The sequence below is a fragment of the Rhincodon typus genome, chromosome 15, assembly GCF_021869965.1.
Source record: "Rhincodon typus isolate 14 chromosome 15, sRhiTyp1.1, whole genome shotgun sequence".
Lineage (NCBI taxonomy): Eukaryota > Metazoa > Chordata > Chondrichthyes > Orectolobiformes > Rhincodontidae > Rhincodon > Rhincodon typus.
The window spans coordinates 25595951-25617101 of record NC_063346.1 but is presented as its reverse complement, the minus strand read 5'-3'; the positions used below and the strand labels follow the sequence as shown (position 1 = coordinate 25617101).

Sequence of the window (21151 nt, the reverse complement as noted above, 5' to 3'; positions counted from 1 at the left end):
GGGGGATGGGCTTTAACTAATTTTTTAAAAACATTTGTGATGACCCCAGGAAAGGTGGGGTTTGATTTCCAGCACACTACTCCAGTGAGTCGTCACACTGTCTTTTGGCTAACACTGGATCTGCTGCTTAGTTGTCGCTTTTATTTGATAGTCCTCAACAATACCAACAAGTCTATGATGTGGCATTTTAACAAGCATCTTTTGGAAGTCCATGTACAACACATCAACCACATTACCCTCCTCAAAACTAAGCAACATAAGAAAACTTCTAGTATAATTGCGAGGGATCCAAAAACCTGAGGGTGGTATGGTTAGCAGGGTGCAATCATTATACTCAAGTTACTGTTCTTATCAGTTTTCAAAAAGATCAATCGATGGGGTACTGGAATTACCTTCCACCATAAGGAGGAAGTATCTGCCAAAATGAGTACTTGCCCCAGAACTACTGACAACTAGCCATTGACCAACCAATTACCACCCCAGGAATCTACACTCAATCATTAGCAAAGTTTTGGAAGAAGTCACTGATAGTTCCACCAAGAAGCATTTGCAAGGAGCAACATGCTTGCTGATGCTCAGTTTGGGTTCCACTAGGACCACTTAGCTGTTGACCTCTTTACAGGTTCGGTTCAAATATGGACTAAAGAGCTGAACTCCAAGGTGGGGTGAGAGTGATTACTTTTGACACCAGATAGCATTTGCTGGAATGTGAATTCAAAGAGCCTTAGCAAAATTTGTTTCAATGGAAATGGAAGGAAAACTCTCATCTGGTTGGAATCATACTCTCCACAAAAGAAAGATGCTTGAGGTTATTGAATATCAATCACCACAGACCAAATACTGCAGGATTTTCAGAGTAACATCCTAGGCCTAATCATCTTTAGCTGCTTCAATGGTGACGTTCCCTCCATCAAAAGATCAGAAGTGGAGATGTTCATTAATGATTGCACAACATTCAGCTCCATTTGCTAAGTCTCAGATGCTGAAAATGGGTCCAAACACAACAAGACCTGGCCAATATCCAGGAACAAAAATAAAGTTGCTGGAAAAGCTCAGCTGATCTGGCAGCATCTGTGAAGAAAAAAATCAAAGTTAACGTTTCGGTTCCGGTGCCCCTTCCTCAGAACTTGGCTTGGATTGACAATGACAAGTACCATGTGTGCTGTGTGCCAGGAAATGATCATCTCCAACAAGAGAAAAAATAATCATCGCTTCTTGATATTCATTGTCTTAGCATTACTGAATCCCTCAGCATCACCATCCTCAGGGTTACTATTGACCAAAATAGAACTGGACTAGCCATATAAATATTGTGGTCTCAAGAGCAGTTCAGAGGCTAAAGATTTTGTAGGGAGTAGCTCACTTTCTGACTCCCAAAAATCTGCCATCTACAAGGCACAAGTCGGAAGCATGATGGAATCACTCCCCACTTGCCTGGATGGGCACAGCTCCAATAACCCTCAAGAGCTTGCCACCACCCAAGACAGAGCAGTCCATTAGATTGGCACCACACCCTCAATCATTCATTCCCTCCACCTCCATAGCACAGTAGTAGCAATGTGTACCATCTACAAGATGCACTGCAGAAGTTCACGAAGGCACCTTAACAACCCCATAAGAACCCATGACCACTATAACTCCAGGTGAAAACATTACAGTAAAAACACAGTAATACTTGGAAATGAACATGCTGGTCTTTCTGGACCTCCATTTTGAAGTCTGCAAGATGAATTGGAATAGTATGTGTCATTTGGCAGCTTTACTGAATTTTCCTTCAATAACAAGGCAGTAACTGCATGGGAACAACACCACTTACAGATTACCCTTCAAGCTACATGCCATCCTGACCTGGAAATATATTGCTGTTCCTTCAATATCACTGGGTCAAAATCCTGGAACTCCCTTCCTAATACTTACACCCAATGGATTTCAATGGTTCAACAAGTCAGCTCACCACCACCTTTTTAAAAAGGGCACTTAGGGATGGGCAGTAAATGCTGGTGTTCTCAGCAATGTCCACATCCATGAATGAATAAAAATAACATCTCACTGCAGATAAATCATGTTCCTTCCAAAAGCAGGTACAAAAAAAATCACATGTTCCTATGAGGATCTTGGAGATCAGAAAGCAAAACTAAAAGATCATATTAGCATTGATTACCAGTTTTAATATAGGTTTCCAAAGATGTTTTTTTTCTTTAAAAACGTATCCATTTACTTATCAAGTATCAGGAAAAGTATTCTATTCATTTCAATTATTTCCTTTGTTTCCCAAACTGAAAGATGTTAGCTAGCTGACGAATGTTATCTGGACAACCTCAACTCCAATTTTCTTTTTCCAAACTGAGGAGTAAATTTGTTCTCAACAAATTGTACAAAAGTCAGTTGCATGATTAACTGTCAATCTCAAATGGTTTTATTTCATTTTAATTGATCAAAGAAAACACATTGGCTACAGTCTAAATGAGAACCGTTCAGTTCGTTCATTATTGCTTTCTGACTTATGTTGTTGACTTTTTTCAGATTGCTTTCTGGCTAAATGATAGTGCCCACTTGTGGGTCAGGAAACTGAAAGGAGAAGAAACTGAATTTGTTGAAATTGTTTAACTGAGCCAGAGGGGTAGCATGCCACCAAGTCTCCCAGCAATCGGCAAGGGCAGTAGGATGACATGCTGAGTCTACCAAAGCAAGGTTTCTTAATTAGAGGGCCCACAGTACGGTGTTACAAATGCTCAGTAGCACTGGAATGTTTCAGGCTGCAGTAACAACAGGAATGGAGGGGAGCTCGGTGAAGGTGACTTCCTGAATCTTTCAGTCTTGAGGCCATGCTGAGGAATCCAAAGGGTGTTGCATTAGGTGAACTTTATAAAAGGACAACGTCAGCCTCTCTAACCAAGCAGGCATGAATGGAAGTCAGCAAAGCTGGTCTCCCTTCAAATTGGAGATGGTGCATTGAGGATTGAGCACCTCGAGAGGACATGACACTCCCAGATTGCAAGCCCTGAGGCCCAAGCACTGCCTTCCCAGTTCTTTCTTCTATACCATTCGCCAGAACACAACTTGTATTTCCACTCACTCATCTCTCTCCAGGCTCCTCGCATTTCCATCTGAGTAGCCAAAGCAAAACCTCAGCTTTCTTGCACCCATGCCTCACAGTCACCCTCCACACACACAAACACACACGGTCTTTCCCTACTCCCCACATGGCTATTAAGAATACTTGTACCTCTGTTTTCCGTCCTTAGTTTAAGGGAGTAACCTGTAGGTGAGTTTCGAAGGAGTGAAATCACTCTTTGGGGTAACTGCAGTGACCAGCAGCCTTTCTCAGGACTCTTCAGTTTCATTGATCAAAGATTTCACAGTCTGTCAATGTCACTGAAGGTGCTTTCCCTACTGTGGGCTCATCTCAGTGACCCTGGTGATTTGTTGACATGTTTGTAAACAGGTGTACTGGTTGTCAAATCCAGAACTGAGAGTTAAAACAGTAACCAATGAACTATTTGATTTTATTAAATTACTAGCCCAACAACTGCATAGCAGTTTGCTGTGTCTTCACATGAACTCTCTGAGCCACTTCCTCTACAATAGGGATGTATGCACAAAGATTTGAAATACTAGGGACCTTGGACACAGAGAACGTTTGCGCCACACCCACTGCACACTCCCACCCCCATAGCTCCTCCTCCCGTCTGATTAAAGTGCAAGTATGTCATCAAATGCATACTGAAGGTTGAGACAGTGCATTAATAATAGTGATCACAGAGTTTTTCTGCGTTGTAACTTTTATCAGGGAGTTCCATCTTTGCACCACGTCCTAGACATGGGCCTTATAAACTGTTGTCTTATACATCCCTACGTTACACAAGTTGTTATTCAATCACTTAATCAGATAGGTTTATGTTACAATGATAGCTCAACTCATCGTTGCAGAATAATCATTGATTCCTGTGACAATTTCTACTGCCTTTGTTAATTTGCTTTTAGTTTAGACTCAAACTTAAATTAAGCGAATCTAAAAAATAGTGTAGGTTTCCCTAATTTCTTTATTCCAGCGTGATATAAATGAGAAAAACACTGATGGATTGATTAAACTGAATTTAAAATTAATTTCATGTTTTGCTTCTTTAATTTAAAAATTTCCCTTTGTTACAGAAACATATAAACCATGTGCACTTACATTTGGAAGAGAAAATGTTTTACTTTCATTCCAAATTCCTTCAGTTTTTTTCCTGCCATTTCCTTTCTGCTGTGTTTCTTTTTGGGCTTCTGAGAAGAATGTTCCTTCTCTGAAAGAATAATGTTTTCTAATAACGCATTTCAGCTTAAGACCTTCTAAAGTTTGCCATAAATTACTTCAGCCTCCTTAATTGCAATTCCATGACAAGACTGATTAACTCTTTTGCACTAAAGAGAATATGCTTCAATTGTGGCATCAAGTTATGATATTATTTTATGTAGGCCATACATGCAAATCCAAAATACATTGCTATGTACTTGATACTCTGGATTTAACGGCACAGCGCAATTCTTTAAACAAAGTTAAATTTTCCACATTAGATTTATGTACTGAGTGGTCCCTTGGACATGAATCATAGAAAGTTAATGCACAGGTTGTGACAAGAGATGTATGATTTATATGTACATTCATTTCATTTTTGGAGTTTGAATGTCAAAATTGTGGCAAACAGACTTTAGTTATTTTTTTTTCCATAAAGAAAAGCGCTCTCTAATCAAGTATATATCAGAGAGAAGGTCACTATAAACTAATTTAGTGTTAATGGAACAAGATGTTTTTGCTACATGACTTACAACAGGTACAGTACACAGTGAAGACCATTAACTTGTTTTCAGTTCAGAACAAACAAGGATTGATTTGAATTTAGAAAACCCTGAGATTGGAAGTGTTTAAGGTAGCTCAGCAGAGACCTGATTGGAGTCATCAGCATAGGACAGATCATGGAAAGCACAATCACCTCAGCAGGAAAGTTTAGTTTGTCAAATTCCCAAACCAGAACAGCTTGCTTAGAAATCCGCAGGTTATTAGAATGAAGAAAGCTTAAGCTCTCAGAATTGTTAAAGAGTTCATATTGGCAGATTTGGAAAAGACTTATTGATTTACCTCCACAGTCCATGGTAAAGAAACTTCAAGTGTCAATTAAGTGAAACCTTAAAGGAGTTGAGAGATGGAGTGTATATTCTCTGGATTTGAATCTTTGTAAATTGATTGTTTTGGAAAGTAATTTGAAAACTTGTTTTACTGTGTGTTTTAAGATGGTTTTACACTGTGTTCTATACTTGAGTTCTTGGCTTTTATTTATTACTTCTTTCGTGTCATAGACCTCTTTTCTATTGTTAAAGAAACGCTGCAGCCTCACGTGACAACATTTCAGTGATTGACCACTGTGTCGACTAAAATTAAAAACAAATCTTTCAAGCCAGATTTCATTCTGGCATCTGATATGCCCAGTAACTCCATCAGCTGTGATCATAACAAAGAACATTAAGCTATTAGGAAGGCAACTGTTTGGTATGTTTTTGTTACAAAAAGTTTGGTGTACAAGAATAAAGAAATCTATGATGCATTGGTCATGCCTGCATTATTGTGTATGTTTTGGTCTCCATACCTAAGAAAGGACATGCTGTATTTGATCCAGAGGAAGTGCAATGGTTTCTGAGAAGAGGGGCTTCACCTAAGAGCTATGACTTAGTAGATTAGTCTATATTCTCTGAAGTTTAGTGGAAGAGGTGATCAAATTGAAATATTTAAAATTCTGAATAAGCTTGATAAGTTTTATGGTAAGGAACATGTTCCTGTGGCTGAGGAATCTTGAACAGAGTAACTGGATAAGTGGTCAGTGATTTACAACTGTGGTTCAGTGGGGCAAATGTTTATTCACTCAAACAGTTGTTAATCTTTGCAATTCCCCACCCTAGAGATCTATGGTTGCTCAGTTGCTGAGTATACTCAAGATGGAGATCAACAGATTTTTGGTTGTAAAGGAAATTAAAGGATATGATGATATAATGGGAAGGAGATTATCAGGTAGATGATCAGCCAGGATCGGGATGAAATGTAGAGCAGGCTCATAGACCAAATATATCATGGTCTTAAGTTGTCTTTGTGTTTATTAATGCCTTCATTGAAGTACAAATGCCTGAAAGTTTTGCAAGCTCCTTGATTTGGACTGCAATTAGAAACTCTAAGTTTTTGTCTAGTCAGAAAGACAGGAAGTCTAAAACAGAGGTACACATCAAGCAATAAAACACATAAGATGGATATCAATGGTCTTGGCCAAACTGGAGTGTGCTGTGCTGAACTTGAGAGACCAGTGATGGTTGTGAGAGGAGATAGGGTTTGGGGAACTAGGGGTTGATGGCAGGGGTTGGAGAATAAGCGGCAGCAACATCAGAACGGCTTTCCAAATCATTCCACATGCCTGCAGCTGGAGAACATTGCCTGCAGTGGGCGGAAACCTGATTGATTCCCCACTCTCCAAAAGCATGGAGCCAACTCAGATGTTTAAGGCTGCAATCAAGACAGATTCCGTGGCTTCATCACACACTGGTTTGGCCTCAACTGGAGTATTGGAACAAATGGAAAAGTCCACATTTTCGGAACAATTTTGACAGAGTCTAATCCAGTGAGAGTCTAGCATAGGTTTACTAGAATGATTCATGGATGAGACCCTTCCATTCTTTGAAAACACTTGGATATTGAGGAGCTCCCAACATCCATGCAACCACAAGAATGCATGTTTTGGGGATAGAAAGGAATAGAAGAAACCACATTCTTTCAAACATTTAAGAAACAAAATAAAATTAGCAAAAGCTTAGGTTCTCATAGGATAAAATAAGGACAAAATCATTTGTACTGGTGTAGTGAAACTTGGTCAGTTGGCATGTGGATTAAAATGTTCCAACATAAATATGTGAATTTACTCAGGCATGCATGCCAAATTTCAGAGGTTAAAACAGGGGTTTTGTTCAATTTGCTTTAATGAATGTTTTCATGTCTGGCAACACTGTTCCTACAAACTTCTAACCTTTGGTTTGTCTTCTCCTCCTAAAGTGTAACCTGCTCTTTTTTGCTTCCTGTGTTGGTTCTAGGACAGAAACATGGTCATCTGCAGCTGGGTCCTGGTTTGCTTCCTGTGATTCTTTGGTGGTCTCCTTTTCTTTCAAAATGTCCTTTTTCTTTTGATCCTCCTGATCATCCCATAGTCCATACCGCTGAAAATTGTAAAATGGTAGAAGATTACAGCATTTGTAAGTGTGCGGTGGGGGAAAGAAATCAATGCTTTCATCATTTACTATTTATTTATAAATACATAACACAATCCAGAATATCCACAAACCACAATACAGAAGTTTTATTGCATCTCAATGAAATACAGTAAGAATCAGGCCATACTAACTTGTGGGCACTGGAGCAATTTCTACAATGGAGTAGGAGAATGTTGTTAAACCCGAGGGTCTTATATACATCAGAATGGCGACGTGCAGTCACCAGCTGGACATCGCCTGGGTAAAGAATACTTCTTTTATATTTGTTCATGGGCTGTGGAAGGCACTGACAAGGCCAGCAATTATAATTGCCCTGGAGAAGGCGAGCCGCCTTCCAGAATGGTTGCAGTCAGTGTGGTGTAAGTACACCCACAGTAAGTTTCTGGTAGGGAATTTCAATTTCAATTCAGAGATCACCCCTGTAAGTTGAATGGATGGAAATGGTGAGAACTCACTCCTCAAATCAGAGGTAAGTTTGGGAGAGAAACATATTGTAATTAGAGGAGCGGTAGGCCCTTAGGAAACAAAGCATTGACATTGAGGGAGTGGTCAGGGGAACAGGGAGCCAGGGACTGAGGTTCAGAGTGAGGTGGGACGGGGGAGTCCAGGCAGGAACTCTGGATGCATCCCATTGACTGGGATGCAAAACCTTTTCTCTTATTCACTCATGGGACATGGGCATCACAGACTGGCCAACATTTATTGCCCATCCCAGCTGTCCTTTACTGGAGTTGCTTGTTAGGCCATATCAAAGTGCAGTTGAGAGTCAACCACATCGCTGTGGGTCTGGAGTCACATGTAGGCCAGACCAGGTGAGGATGGCAGATTTCCTTCCCTGAAGGACATTAGTGAGCAAGATGGGTTTTTCCAACAATTGACAATGGTTTTGTGGCCATCCAAATTTTATTTTTATTTATTGAATACAAATTCCACCATCTGCTGTGGCAGGATCAAACCCAGGTCTCCAGAACATTAGCTGAGTTTCTGAATTAAGAGTCTAGCAATAATATCACTAGGCCATCACCTCCCCACTGATCCAGGAGTGATCCTGGTATGGACATCAGAGCAGGGCAGGGGTGTGAGCCAAGATGGGTACAAGGGGGAATGTGGGGAGAGATAGCGACTGCAAGAATTAGCTAGGGGGATGGAGGGGGCTTGCAAAAGGAGGTACGGTAGAAGGAAAGGCTGCAAGGGTTATGAGGGATAAAGAAGCTGTAAAAAGGATTTGAAGGGGGAAGTCGCAAGGAATGGTGTGGGGAGGGCAAGAAGGAAGAGAAGAAGGAGGCTACAAAGATGATAAAACAGTTTTAAATGGGTCAAAGAGACACTTAGCTAACTGGGATCCAAGGAAACATCAAGTCACGGAGGTAATGAATTCTTGTAAATGAATGTAGAATGTATGGTTCAGGGCTGAGTAAGTTGAAGAGCTATTATCCTTGGAAAAAAATTTTAATGGATTCTATCGTAATGAACATTCTTAAATTATTAATTATTAAATTAATTATTGAAATATTATTACAGTTAACTTAATTAATAATCAATTATTAAAATTTAATTCCGAGATTGAGACGTTAGATTCAGTAAACAGATTTATAACTGCCTGATGAAAACAAAATGCTTTGTGCACATTCAATGAAAATACATTAGTAGTGAGTTCAACAGTATACAGAAGCTGGGTACAGGGTGGTGGCTTTTTGTCTGTAGAAGTGTATGTTAGTTAATTTTAAAAATAAACTTTTGTTAACTTATACTTGTTGTCTTGTACAAATTTAAATCTTGTGGTCTCTAGGAAATTGATGTTTTTTGGTGGGTTGTGGTTTTAAATTTAATGGAAAGTTATTAAAGATATTGATGCATTATTCCAATTCTGCTTGTGGTTGAGTCCAAATACAAGTCAACACATATATAGAAGATATTGTTACTATGTGACAGCCTCACCTACTAGTGAGAATGAGAAATTACCCCTGGAAATCAAAATACTCGTATTTGAGAAAATCTCAAGTGGAGTCCTTGATAAAGAAGGAAATATATTTTGATCCCTGGGCGAAAAAATAGTTAGACAGGGAACTGATGAAACTGGGGTAAAGTGCTGATGGAGTTTGAAGAGGCAGATTGAAAGTTTGGAAAGTGATCACTGAGTGCTGATTTTATTTTTTGTTGCTTTCATGCATGAGAGAGATCTAAATACTTTTAAGCTCACGGAGGACGTTGAGAGGAATTTTTGCTCAATTTTGCAAAATGTAGTCCCATCGTAAAGACTATTTCAGTCTATTGCAAATGGTCTCAACACGTTGAATTTATAGGAGGGAAAAGGAACACAGTTTTGCTCTCATTTGTCACTAAAAAAAGAAATTGTAAACCAGAATAACATTTTTAAAAGCACCTTTAGGTATATTATTATTAGTTTCTAACTCACTATACAAATGTTTGTTTATCAACACGATTGAAAGTTATGGTGTCCAACCTTTAGCAGTGACTGATGGAAGAAAAGTGCCAGTAGCTGAATCAGATCATATTTAACATAACCATCTGTCTTCTCCAATCCGAGAATGCGTGGAGGGAAGAACGGCTTATCTTCATTCAGTGAAATAATATAGGAGCTGTTCCAAGGGAAGAATCCAAATTGGAATAAGTATTTAATGACCACCATCACCTGCAAAGTCAAATGAAAGCAGGTCATACTTGTATGATAATGATACTTGCATTAAAATGCTGAAACTTAAGAACACTGAATATAATGCAGGAAAATATCATAGCCGTAATAATAATTAATGCCCACATTGATCTTCATAGTAAGCATTTTAGACAATGACAACAGGTAAAGCAAACCAGAGCACAACAAGTTCAGGGATTTCAATAAAACTTCAAAACAAATATTTATATAGCCAATTAATTGGCTTTGATTAAAAGTCACTGTTGCAATTCTAGGGAACTGTACCAGATAACGCGTATTGAGCAAGGTTACATAAACAATAATGGTGTAAATAAATTCATTACCTGTTTTTCACAGCTGGCTGATGGATAAATATCACTCAGAACCCCAACTTCCTAACTCAGGAATAAGGGTGCTTGCTACAACTGAGGCAAGACTGGTCCCTAATGTGCGAATTATGGTGCTATAATGGATTTCATTAAAATATAGTTCCTTTTTTCATAACTCCGTTTGTCACATGTATACACATTATATTAATATACAGGAAAGCTAGCAAAATCATAAGTGTTTAGCAGAAAATTACAACAATTTTTCCAGTTTAGTTTACATAAAGCTTCAAAATATGTAAATTAGTAAGATGAACAATATACAATATCCCTACAACTCACCTCAGTGTAGATGATTGCTGTCATCCAAAATCGTTTGCTGGGCCGAGGAATTGAGAGCATTGCCCAGAGGAACATCAGAATGGGAAGAAATAGTGTGATTACAGAGGCAGAGATCATATTGTTCAAGATGATGATGAAGTAGCAGGTCAACTCTGAATAAGCAGCAATGACATGATACACAGCAAACATCAGTTTCAAAACTCGGTTCTGGGATTGATAAAATTTCTTGGATTCCTCCAATTCTTCAGTGGAAAAATAGCTTTAAAAGATGAAAACAAAAATATTAATCTTAAAATGTGACAGCTGATGAGTAATGTTTTGGCCACGTTTTGTTCCTTGTAAATATCAAAACACACATTACTCCATCAACCTGATTCTTGTCACATTTATTTTGAGTATTATATAATAATTTTTGATTCATGTTGTGGTATACTATATCAATCACTTTTCTTGAGATCTTTGCTTGAAGAAGGTCCTTGGTGATTATTTGTAAGTGCCATGATTTTTTGATTCCAGTTGGGGCATAGAGGCAGGCCCATGTTTGCCTCAGCTGGAATGGGAATCAAACCTTGTGTTTTTGGTCTTAATCTGATCCACACACTCATCATCAAACCAACTCAGCCATCAAGCCTTCCCGAATCAATTGGTGCGCATAAAGAAATGGTCATAGAGTTTAACAGCTGAGAAAGAAGCAAAGTTCTGCAAGGTTGGTAAAGTTAGATCACATGGCATTCAGGGACAGCAAGCCAATTGGATACAAAATTGGCTCGATGGTAGGAGACAGAGGGCTGTGGCAGAGGGTTGCTGTTCAGACTGAAGGCAGAGACCAGTGGTGTGCTGCAAGGATCGGTACTGGGTCCACTGTTGCTCATCATTTATATAAACAGTTTGGATGAGATTGTAGGAAGCATGGTTAGTAAATTTGCAGATGACACCAAAATTGGTGGTATAGTGGATAGGGAAGAGTATCTAAGAGTAAGCGATCTCGATCAGCTGGGCCAGTGGGCTGGGGAATGGCGGATGGCGTTTAGTTTAGATAAATTCGAGGTGTTGCATTTTATAAGACAAATCAATGTAGGACTTGCACAGTTAATGGTAGGGCCCTGAAGAGTGTTATTGAACAGAGAGACCGACGGGGTCAGGTACATAGTTCTTTGAAAGTGGCACCACAGGGAAACAAGGTGGTGAAGGCGGCGTTTGGCATGCCTATCTTTATTGGTCAGACCATTTAATATAGGGTTTGGGACATCATATTGTAGTTGAACAGAAATCATGCAGCTCTACACCTTGTTATCTCCTACTATCTCTCTCTATAGTTGAACAGAACACTGGTGATGCCACTTTTGGAGCATTGCATACAATTCTGGTCGTCCCGCTACAGGAAGGATGTTATTAAATTGGAGAGGGTGCAGAAAACTTTTACAAGTGTGTTGCCGGGACTGGAGGTTTTGAGTTATAAGGAGAGGCTGGATAGACTGGGACTTTCTTCACTGGAGCATATGAGGCTGAGGGATGACCTTATAGAGGTGTATGAAGTCATGAGACATAGATAAGGTGAAAGGCCTTTTCCCCAGGGTAGGGGAGTTCAAAACTAGAGGGCTTAGATTTAAGATGAGATGGTTAAAATTTAAAAGGGACTGGAGGGATAACGTTTTCCACACAAAGAGTGGTGCATGTATGGAATGAGCCGCCAGAGGAAATGGTAGAAACAGGTTCAGTTACAACATTTAAAAGACATTTGGACAGATAGGTGAATAGGAAAGGTTTAGAGGGGTATCGCCAAGTGCAGGCATATGGGACGAGTTTAGTTTGGGAAACTTGGTCAGCATGGATGAGTTGGTCCAAAGGATCTGTTTCTGTGCTATATGATTATGTGTCCATGCTGGTCATTGGCACCTATCTATTTTACTCCCCTTTTCTAATACTTGTCCCATAGCTTTGAATGTAATGGAGTTTCAAACATTCATCTAAATACTTTTTAAATGTTATAATGTTTCTTGTCTCTACCATCTTTTTAGACAGTGAGTTCCAGATTTCTGTCAACCGCTGGGTGAAAAACATTGTCCTTAAGTCCCCTCTAAAGTTCCAGCACCTTACCTTAAATCTATATCTCCTTGTTATTCACACTTTGATTAAGGGGAAAAGTGTCTTCCTATCTACCCTATCTATGCCCCTCATAACTTCTTGGATCTCAATTAGGTTTCTGTGCTTCAAGATAAATGACCTCAGCCTATTTAGTCTCTCTTCATAGTGGATTCATTCTAGTCCAGGCAACATCCTGGTAAATCTCATCTGCACCCGCTCTGGTGCAGTCACATCCTTCCCACAGTGTAATGACTAGAACTGCATGCAGTTCTCCTCCAGTTATGGCCTAACTAACATTCTAGGACTCCATCATAACTTCCTCGATTGTGTCTTCAATATCTTGACTAATAAAGACAAGTATTCCTTATATCTTCTAAACCATCTTATTTACCTTTCCTGCTGCCTTCAAGGATCAATGGACACGCATATCAAAGCCCCACTCTATTTCCTACAGTCCCATCATACTTTATACACTCCCTTGCCTTGTCAGTCCTCCAAGAACGTCACCTCACACTTTTCAGGATTAAATCTCATTTGCCAAGGTTCTGCCCACCTGATCAGCCAATCTACATCATCCTGTGGTCTAAAGCTTTGGTCCTTGTTATTTAGCACAACACCAATTTTGGCGTAAACTGCAAACTTAATGATCAAATTGCCTATGTTCGTGTCTAGATCTTTAATATATAGTAGAAGCAGCAAAGGACCCAATACAGAACCCTCTATTATACCACCAGACATGGCTTCCAGTCACAAAAACACTCTTTGACCATCACTCTCTGCCTTTTGCTACTAAACCAACTTTGGATCCAATTTGCCAAATAGAACCATTTCATTTTGAGTTAAAGCATTTCTTTTCAATTATATTTATCTTAAAAAGAGAATGCATGATTATGCCAAATCCTGAAAGAAGAAGCTAAAGCTCATTTTCTATGAACAATACAAAAATAATTCAACACCTGCAACCGAACTTCAACACCTCCGAAAGGGAAAATAATTTAACTCAATTGCTTAACTTAAGGATACCTTTCATTGCAGTTTTTTGTTAAGCTAGGGAAACATGTATGAATAGTTTGGATATTGCTAAAATGGGACACATATAGTGGCTATGCAAGTGGTATTTCCCGTTAATACTTGTATGATCAGTCCAATAAGACATTGTACCTATCACACAATTGAGCATCAGCATGTATCAATTTCAGTGTTAGTGTGATATCAGGTATATAGGCTCAACAAATCAAACATAATGTTCCATGAGACCATAAGTCCATAAGATAAAGGAGCAGAACTAGGCCATTCAGCCCATCGAGTCTGCTCGGTCATTCGATCATGGCTGACATGCTTCTCAAGCCCATTTTCCTGCCTTCTCCCTGTAACCCTTGATCCCCTTACTAATCACAAACCTATCTATTGCTGCCTTAAATACACTCAATGACTTGGCCTCCACAACCCTCTGTGGCAATGCGTTCCACAGATTAACCACTCTCCGGCTAAAGAAATTCCTCACCCGAATTCTAAAGGGTCGTCCCTTCACTCTGAGGCTGTGCTCTTGGGACCTAGTCTGTTCTACTAATAGAAAGATCTTCTCCATGTCCACTCTATCCAGGCCTCTCATTATTCTCTAAGGTCCAATCAGATACCTCCTTATCCTTCTAAACTCTTCCTTCAGTAACTTGTAAAAGGCATAGTACAGACTCAACGAGCCCATGTTTACCATATCCAAAACAAAATGTTCACCGTTGGATGTCATTTTGCATCAAGGAAACACTTGCTGACAATCTTAAATGTGCAAAGCACAACTTTAGTGAGGAATTTAGGAATATCTGTCAAGATTTGAACATAGATCATCAGACATTCTAAAAGCAACACACATTCAGACACAGAGACCCGTTCTCTGCAAACAAAAGGAATGTGTTCAAACCTTGGACCTTTTTTTGAATTATCTGGGAGTTGAGGAAGTCTGTAGTTCCCTAATGTTTCTTCCATGCTCACGCTTAGCCATTTTTGGATCAATCTGCTGACCAATCATCAATGTTTAGTCCAGTCCTGTGAATTATTATAACTGTTTTAATTTGACATTCTTGCATTTATCCTGATGAGTGCAAGATGAAAAGGTTTGGCAAACTTTCAGCAAATAATTTGGACCTTTGTAAAGCTGCAGTTCTAAAAGGAAGTACGTTAATCTCTTCAAGTCAGGGTAGTACTCCAAGTTAAAAGTAGAATATCTGACAATTTATTGAAATTGGCACAGTTTTGATCACATATACACGTGGCCTGATTGGAAATGCAATTTTTAACATTAGCTCATTTATACCTGCTTGCAAGCAGTTCACTCGCTGTTCTGGTGCGAGTAATGGGCTGAAAGGATAGCTCCTCTGAGTCGGTGTCAAACTTGGCTGGTTCTAGTGAATCCACAACCAAGTTCTCTTCCTCGATGTTACATTTTGAGCTGCTATCAGGAACAGGTCCCTGGGACTCCCCTTCCTCATGGATCATCAGGGATTCTTCTTGCTCTTCAGAACTACTGCATAAAGAAAATTGACATCATGAAATTGGACTGCAAAATTCTTCCTTAGATTTCATTAAATTCATTTTTCAGGGGAGACAAGTCCCTGATCCTCCTCTTCTTCCTTGAATGAAGGATCAACAGTCCAAACCACCAAATATCTCCTCTGCCTCCACCTTGCTGAACTTATTCACATCATTGAACAATGTCTACCCTAATTACACTCACTTCCACCAATTTAAATGTGTGTCTATTGGAACCTCCTTGGTCCTCTGCCTTTCTGTGGGAAATATGGAACACTCTTTGTTCCATGTAAAAACAAAACACTGGGGTTACTGGAAATTGGAAACTAAAACAGTATCTGTGGAAATGGCCAGCAGCTCTGGCAGCATTTGTGGACAGGGAAACTCAGTGAACTTTCCATCCCTGGTATTGAGCAGCCTAAGTGGCAGTGTTGTTAAGGGGCCAATTGGTAGCCAATACAAAAGTGGCCCCTAGACTTCGATGACATTCATCAAAGCAGAAACTTCTCTTTGCTTCACTAGATTACCAGCTCACTCCGTCCTCTTCATGGCACTGTGGTCCCTCTCCCCACTCCTCATTGACCTGTCGGCCCAGTGGTATTGAAGTTAGTCTGAATTTCTCAGGTTCAAAACTCCAGGGTGCTTTTTGGTGCCAATTCTATTTAAATGACTCTGATGTCTTGCCTGCAGATGCAGGCAGGTAATTATCATTCTCCTTTGTTCAAAACCTAAGGTCTAATGATAGGAGTTTTACAAGTTTCTGTCTGTTAGTATGCCATCTATACATCCTACTATCTGACTGTGAACTAATACAAGTTTCCAATTTGAAGCAAACTCACACGTAGCTCCAAGAGTTCAATGTTCAGTTGTCAACTAAACTTTTAACCACCGGCTAAAATGTGACAATTTCTTTTCTGAACCCATAAAAAAATCTCTAGGGTAGATACAAGGGAGAGAATTTAAAACCGTGTCACCCAATGTCATTAAAATGCCCCATTATTTTACCCCCACAGATACTGCTGCATTTCTGACAGTCTCAAGCGAGTGAGCATGGTCTTTTCTGGAAGACAGTTACAAAATGTTCCTTTTAATTTCTCTTTCCAGTGCAAGACCCTGATTGATGCATTGCACAGTCCTACTAAGATTAATGCACAGCATCTTATCTCCTGTACAATCAATTCTGGATTGTTGACTTTTAAAGTAGAACTGAGGGAGAAAAACAGGAACTACAAGCTTGTTAACCTGACATCTGTAGTAGAGAAAATGGCAGGTATCTAATATAAATGACACAATAGCTGGACACTTTGAAAATAATGGTAGCATTGGGCAGAGTCAATGTGGATTTATGGAGAGGAAATCAAGTTTGTCAAACCTGTTGGGTTTTTTTGAAGATGCAACCAGCAGAAAATTTTCGTCAGTGTGCAAGAACGAGAGAGATGGAATATAATGTGAAAAATTGTATCGTTAAAAACTTTAGTAGAATGTTACTCCCAGTTGGGACATTTAGAACTGGGGACAGAATCTCATATTAAAGGGAAGGACATTTAGGAATGTAAGGGAAAGGAATTTCTTCACTCAGAGGGTAGTGAATCTGAAATTTTCCACTAAAAATGGCTGAGGAGAGTCAGCCATTGTGTATATACAAGTCAGAAATTGTTGGATTGGAAGTTATTGAGGATATCAAGGGATATACAGATAGATGGGAAGATGGTATAGAGGTAGGTGATCAGCCACAATGTAGTTAAATGGAAGATCAATTTCAGGGGCTGAATGGCCTTTTTTTAATATTTAGAATCCCCAGTGTGGACGCAGGCCATTCAGCCCATCAAGTTTACACTGACCCTCTAAGCACCATCCAACCCAAACCCACCCCCTTAACCCTTTCCTTGTAACCCTGCATTTCCCTAATCTACCTAGCCTGCACATCCCTGGACACGTTGAGACAATTTAGTATGGCCAGTCCACCTAACCTGCACATCTTTGGACTGAGAGGGGAAGCTGGAGCACCCGGAGAAAACTCACACAGGCATGAGGAAAATGTCCATATTCCATGTAGACAGTCGCCCAAGGGTGGAATGGAACCTGGGTTCCTGGAGTTGTAAAGCAGCAGTGCCACTAAGCAGCCATACCACCCCTTACTCATGTTCCTATTTCTTATGTAAATATGCAGATCAGGTTCCAGTGATGTCATGTGGACTGTATATAATCCTGTGATAGATCCCTCATACCTTTACTCATTTCTTAGCCTGCCCAGCTGTTTCTCTCTCTCTCTCTGGGCTCCATCTCCACCCATCATTTACTCCTCTTCCCTCCCTCCCATTCCAGCATATATACTAACAGCATATCTTCAGTATATATACTAACCTTTTCCCAGCTACAATCAGTTCTGAAGAAGGGTCACTGGACCTGAAAAGTCAATTCTGTTTTCTGTCCACAGATGCTGCCAGACCTGCAAAGTTTCTCCAGCAATTTCTGTTTTTGTTTCTGATTTCTGGAATCTGCAGTTCTTCGGTTTTTTCCCCATCAAACCTAACTGGCTCCATCACATCCATTGAGAAGAGAAACATGCGCTTGAAGAGATCCAAAAAAGTGTGGACTTTTTTTTGTTCTCTGTGAATTAGGAGAAGCAAGAAACCCCCCAACATGTACCTTAGTGCCAAGGACCATTCAACTGGCTCCTTGGTCATTAGCACTTGTTCTCCAATATCAGATTCCCGCCTGCAGGTCCCATCAGCTTTTGAACTCGAATTAAACAGTGTAAAGCCAGGGAGTCTAAATCCCAAGGCTTCACAGTCCAGAGGACCAGAGAGAGCTTTCAGTTCACTTCAGCCCTGGCCAGACAAATGCCACTTAATTTCCCTATGCTTCTTGTTAGTGCAAAGCAACATCACAAGAACCTAATTTACATGCCTATTAATATGTATTTATGCACCTGCCTTGATGTATTGGTGAGCTGTGGACCATCCCCATTTGTTGACTGTTCAGGCCTGGCATTCTGCAGCAGTGTTTGATTACTCTGCTCTAAAGTTTCATAAAGTCCGTCCAGAGGTCCTTGTACTTCCTCACCCTGAAAAGGTGATGGAAATTGACGAGTAAAAATAAACAAGTACCATGTTCTTCAGTAGTTATGAAACTTTCCAAACACACATTCAAAATGTACACATTAAAACATTTATATACAGTAAGGAGAAAAGACTCGTACAAGTTATGATGAAATTTATTTTTCAGCATTCTGTGAGAAGATAACATTTATGGAGTACAGTATTGGATTTCAAGAGTAGTTCGATGGCAACATTCTATTCTGTTCTGCAACAGAGGAGGGCTTTACAAGGGTATCAATAAATCACTATAAAGCAGTTCCAGGGACACAGAGACAGGAAGACTCCACACTTGAAGTGCTGACTTTTTAAAAATTGCTCTGCAGGAATAGAGTCAAGACCAGTTGGATAGCTCTGTCCGGTTAGGAAGCGGTTCTAGGAGTTGATAAGCAGCTAAGAGATTAGAGTTAACATTCACAAGTCATCTCAGGCAGTTGAGGCAGCAGAAAGGTCATTGAATTTGTATTGAAGGAAGCTGGGATAGCTTTGGAAGAAGCCTGAGACCATTAATACTTTGGTGAGGTTTGAAAAGCCCATGAGCAGTATATGCCTCATCCAATTAAGCAGGATGAGAGTTCGGGGAAAACCGAGGGACACATCTAGCTTAGTGAAGCTGGGGTTATGCTGAATGAATACTGGAGTGCAGGTTCAGATCCAGAGCAGTCTGAACCAAGAACAGGATGCTGATTAGAATATGAATGCTCAGTGAGGCAGTCCATGACTGAATAGCTCTTCAATGGGAGTTTCAAGGCTGATCACCAAAAGAGAAGAATTTTAATCTCTTGTGAAATTTAATGAGGTTTGATGATGTACTATGTTACTAACATCTGGGGAGTGTTACTGAAAAATCAGTAAGGTCTGTTTTAAATGCATTTGCTACTTGTATACTGTGGGATGTTTGATTACAGTAAATTATCCATATACCACTTACTGATTCTGACTGTTCTAAGTAGGTTGTTCACATATTGTAGATTGTATTACTGTTCTAACTTGCAGAATACCTGTCGGTTGTTTAAAGTCATGTAATCTCATGCTTTCTTCTCTTACTAAGTCCCCTGGATCCACATTTTGTCCATTTTAAAAATAAAGTACCCTAACCAGATTGTAGCATAATTTGGTGACCTTGTCCAGGATCATTACATAAAGTTAGCAGTTTTGTCTGGGATTGTAAAGTGTGAAAAGAATGCAACATTTATCCAACTATGAAATAAACGTTATTTCTTTTCTATTTATTCCATTACATGCACTTTATTTTAAGACTGGTACCAATTAGGGAAGAAGGAGAGGTCTTGATGATGACTATATGACCACATTACTACATGTAGGAATTTTGCTTTCAACAGATGTGTTTGGATTTGCCTGGTTTTAAGATAATAGTTTAAGAATACCTCGCAGGTAAAGAATGATGATTTCGCAATGGTCCAGTTCAATTACTTACACGTGCAAGTTTCTGGGTCAACAAGTGCCGTTCAACCCACAGAACAGTAGAAGTATCAAGGTACTGCCGAGCGAGGGTGTTCAGCCACTGTGTCAGTCCATCCACCATGGCTAGGAAGAGGACCCAGAGAAATCTCAGGATATCCATTATACGCTGAACAACATTGCTCTTAGCTGAAAGACAAAGACGCAGGCTGTCACTAGAATCAATGTGCCACATCAAAATACTTCATGAGTGAATCATGGAATGATACAGCACATGAGGGCGGCATTTGGTAGACTTATCCAATTAATCCTCCTGCCCTGTTCCTTTCCTGTAACCTTGAAAACATTTCTTTTCAAATGCTAATATTCTCTTTGAAAGTTGATATTGAATCTGCTTCTTCCACACTCTCTGATAGTGGATTCCAAATTACAACAAAACCTGCACAAAAAAAATGCTCATTTCTCCACTGGTTCTTTTGTCAACTATTTTAAATCTGTGTCATCTAGTTACCAATCTTTCTACCACTGGAAACAGTTTCTACATACTTACTCCATCAAACTATTCTGGAGTTTGAACCATCAAATCTCCTCTTAATCTTCTCTCCTCCAAAGAAGCCAACCTCAGCTCCTCCTGTCTCTCAACGTCACTGAAACGCCTGCTCTTTGTAACCATTCCAGTGAATTTCCTCAGCACATATTCCAGGGCTTTGACATTCTGAAAGGCTGGGTTCCAGAACTGGCTGCAAAACCTTAGCTGAGGCCTAATTAGAGTTTTCTATAGTTTTAGCATAATTCCCTTGCTCTGGTACTCCATTTCTCTCCTAATAGAGCCTTCTTTTAACAGCCTATTTATTGCAGAATATAAAATTATGCCACACATAGCCTCTGGATAAATCTTACAAAGGCTACTGCATGTTGACTCTTTTTGGGGATATTGTACAAACTGCAAATAACGTAGAACCTTTGTGGAGTTTCTGCTTACAGGTTATTTCTTCTTCTTCTTCCTCGCCATCATCCAGAAGAGGGGTTTCTTGTAGTGATGTTTCTGTTCCTTCTGTTATTCCTGGAAGGTGCAGATGAAGTGTTACACATTTTTTATTGCGTTTTTTTCTCTACTTTACATTGATAGGCAGTGTTAATAATACCTCTAAATGTTATTCAATAGCCATGAAAAGCTTTACAGAAAATAATAGAAACAATTAATCTGAACACAATTTAGTGATACTTTGGTTCAGAGATAGTGGGAACTAACGATGCTAGAGAATCTGAGATAACAAGGTGTAGAGCTGGATGAACACAGCAGGCCAAGCAGCATCAGAGGAGCAGGAAAGCTGACGTTTCGGGTCTGGACCCTTCTCCTGAAATAGCTATTTCTGAAGAAGGGTCCAAACCTGAAACGTCAGCTTTCCTGCTCC

At 39.7% G+C, this 21151-nt stretch overlaps 1 protein-coding gene across 3 annotated transcripts in view; it reads right to left on the bottom strand.

The window, feature by feature from the left end:
* Positions 1-21151, bottom strand: part of piezo1 (piezo-type mechanosensitive ion channel component 1) — a 322059-nt gene that overhangs the window by 35377 nt on the left and 265531 nt on the right. For all 3 annotated transcript variants that reach the window (XM_048605766.1, XM_048605768.1, XM_048605767.1), the window contains 8 exons: positions 20719-20799; positions 19753-19925; positions 18153-18283; positions 15002-15211; positions 10606-10864; positions 9749-9937; positions 7044-7230; positions 4178-4286 (listed from right to left, as the gene is read on the bottom strand). In XM_048605766.1, coding sequence (XP_048461723.1) covers positions 4178-4286; positions 7044-7230; positions 9749-9937; positions 10606-10864; positions 15002-15211; positions 18153-18283; positions 19753-19925; positions 20719-20799 — 1339 coding nt within the window. The remainder of the gene's footprint in view (positions 1-4177; positions 4287-7043; positions 7231-9748; positions 9938-10605; positions 10865-15001; positions 15212-18152; positions 18284-19752; positions 19926-20718; positions 20800-21151) is intronic.